The 2725-nt window shown below is 71.7% G+C and overlaps 1 protein-coding gene across 1 annotated transcript in view; it reads right to left on the bottom strand.

Annotated features, from left to right (window-relative positions):
* Window positions 1–48: 48 nt before the first annotated feature.
* AURANDRAFT_68534 (hypothetical protein) overlaps window positions 49–2725 on the bottom strand; it is a gene marked incomplete at both ends in the record, with an annotated part of 3592 nt that continues 915 nt past the window's right edge. The window contains 3 exons of the mRNA XM_009044232.1: window positions 49–727; window positions 798–2391; window positions 2560–2656. Of these exons, the coding sequence (XP_009042480.1) occupies window positions 49–727; window positions 798–2391; window positions 2560–2656 (2370 nt within the window). The remainder of the gene's footprint in view (window positions 728–797; window positions 2392–2559; window positions 2657–2725) is intronic.

Below are 2725 nucleotides of genomic sequence, written 5' to 3'. Positions count from 1 at the left end.
GTGGGCGCAGCGTCCCAGGAGCGACTTGTAGTAGAGCTTGAAGATCACCTTGATTCCGCCGGCCTCCAGGAGGTGCCAGAGCCCCGGCAGATTGTGGATCCGAAGGAGCTCGGGGTAGGCGGCGTCGAAGCCGCCGTCGCCGTCGCCGCGGCCGTCCGCGCGGCCGACGTCGTCGTCGCCGCCGTCGTCGCCGCGCCGGTCCGCGGCCGTCGCGCCTCCGCCGTCGTCGGCCCTGAGGCGCGCCGCGGCGATGCGCGTCGCGAGGTCGTCGAGCCGTCGCGCCTTGGCCTGGTTCTCGTCGATGTGGCTCTGGATGAGGCGCGCGTACGCGTCGACGTCCGCGCGGCCCGCGGCGTCCAAATTCGCGTCGCCGAGGCCCTCGAGGACGTGGGCCCGGAAGCTCACGAGCGCGCCGCACGCCCGCGGTCCGGAGCGCTCGCCTAAGACCTTGGCCCGGTCGTCGACGATGTGGAGCCACCGCCCGGCGAACGCGCGCCGCTGCGCGGGCGTCGCCGCGGCGCGGATCGCGGCGGCTTCCGCCCGGTACGACGCGCGGAGCGGCAGCCCGCAGGTCGCGTCGCCGAGGACGTCCTCGAGGCCCTGCAGCGGGTCCCAGTCGTCGGGCGCCGACGATGTGCCCGGCTGCAGCCCCTGGGCCTTGATCGCGCGGAGGCAGGACTGGAACGCCCCGTCGGACGCCGTCGTCGGCCGCGGCGTCAGCTCGGGCCTCGCGACCGCGCGGGCCTCGCCGCGCGGCCGTGGAGCGGCGGCTCCCGTCGCGGGCAACAGGGCCGCACGGATCCTTCGCGGCCTCGCCGCCGAGGGTGACGTAGCCTCGCACGAGGTCGTTGCGGAGGTCTTCCGCGGAGCCGCCGCGCCTCTGGAAGTCCGCGCCCGACGTCGCGACCTTGTAGGCCTCGTAGCGGTCGCGGCTCTTGCCGCCCTTGGGATTTTGGAGGAGGAAGGAGAGGGGGACGTCGTCCTCGATGAACTTGCGGATGACGCGCATGCTGAGCAGGGTCGACGTCGGCCGCGGCGGCGCCCGCCGCGGCGGCGCCCGCCGCGGCGTCTCCGCGCACTCGTCGCAGAGGTGGTCGCCCCGCGACCGGTGGTCGACGCAGCTCACGTGGGCCTTTTGGCCGCAGCCGACGCAGAAGATGCTCGGCTCGGCGATGCCGAGCGGGTCCCCGCAGACGTAGCACGCCTCGTCGTCGTCGTCGCCGGCCTCTTCGAAGCGGTCCAGAGCGTCGCCGCCGTCGCCGCCGCGCGCCGACGCATCGCGCAGCGTGCAGGCGCGCGGCAGCCGCCCGGACTGCGCGGCCTGCGGGTCCACGGGCGGCTCGAGCCCGAACGACGGCGTCGTCGGCCGGTACGACGCCGTCGGCCGGTTCTTGCGCGCGGGCTCCAAGCTCTCCGCCGTGGCGGCGATGTCCGGCGGGACGACGAGGGGCGAGTAGTCGCGGCTCGCGAAGCAGGGCTCGTCGATGTTCTCGACGAGGTACTTGAGGAGGTTGATGCCGTTGAGCCTCGCGAGGCGGCAGATCGTCATGCCCGTGCCGTGATCGAGCTTCGCCGCGCGCTTGTACTGCGTGACGTCCTCGTTCATCCCGAAGCCCCAGGCCATGCAGGCCTCTTGGACCTGCTTGGAGCTCGGGTTGATCGCCAAGAAGGCGTCGAGCGACTCCCGCGGCGAGGGCCCGTCCTCGACGGCCGTCGACGTCGCCGCGACGGTCGCGGCCGTCGACGTCGCCGGGACCGCCGTCGACGGCGTCGCCGCCGGCGGCTGCGCCGAGACCGTCGTCGACGCCGCCGCGGCGTCGCCCGTCGGCCCGGCCAGCGGCGTCGCCGCCGCCGTCTCCGCGGCCTCGAGCGCGACGAGCTGCGCCGTCGTCCGCACGACGCGCTTGTCCAGGAGCCGCGATAATTCGGCGACCGTCATGCCCGCGGCGTTGAGGCCGTTGCGGTAGAGGACGTAGTCGCCGACGTAGATCACCCAGTCCTTGCCCGGGTCGCCGCAGCCGATGCCGAACCAGTCGAGCGCCTGGAGGCGCGCCTCGGCGACCTCGGGCACCTTCTGCGTGTTCTTGAGCTGGACCTCGAGGGACTTGACGTCGTCCTTCTTCCAGTCGTCCTCGAGCTGGAGCGGGCCCTCCGGCCGGTACTTGAAGGCGTCGGTCCACCGCGGCTTCTTGAAGACCGCCGGCGGGAACGCGCCCGGGTCGTGGCGCCAGACGAGCTTGTAGAGCGTGCGCTTCAGGAGGTCGCGGCCGTAGCCGCCGTCGACGCTCAGCACCCCGAGCTCCTTGGCGAGCCAGGGCTGGGAGTGGGCGTCGATGTCGAAGTCGGCCGCGCGGACCTCGACGAAGGGCTTCGAGCGCACGCCGAGCTCGCCTGTGTGCAAATCAACCAGTGAGCTGGGACGTCGGGGCCAAACTTCAGAATTCTCTAGCTCGGTCAAATCGAAGTCGATTCGGCTGATTTTTGGACGAATCGATTGCTCTCAGCGAGGTCTCGAAGCACGGCGGAAGTGCTCGTGTCAAAACATTCGAATACGCGCACATTGAAGTCGGGTTGAAGATTTGATTTGCACGCCGAGCTCGCGGAGCGTCTTCTCCAGCGGCAGCGTCTGGAGCGGCCACGCGATCGCGAACCACGACTGGAGCAGCGGGTTGGTCTCGAACGAATTGAAGTGCTCCAGGCGCTGCTGCGCCCAGAGGCGCGTCCA

The sequence above is a fragment of the Aureococcus anophagefferens genome (genome assembly GCF_000186865.1).
Source record: "Aureococcus anophagefferens unplaced genomic scaffold AURANscaffold_198, whole genome shotgun sequence".
Classification (NCBI taxonomy): Eukaryota; class Pelagophyceae; order Pelagomonadales; family Pelagomonadaceae; genus Aureococcus; species Aureococcus anophagefferens.
Note: the sequence above shows the minus strand (reverse complement) of the source record. Positions and strands in the feature narration are given on the sequence as shown.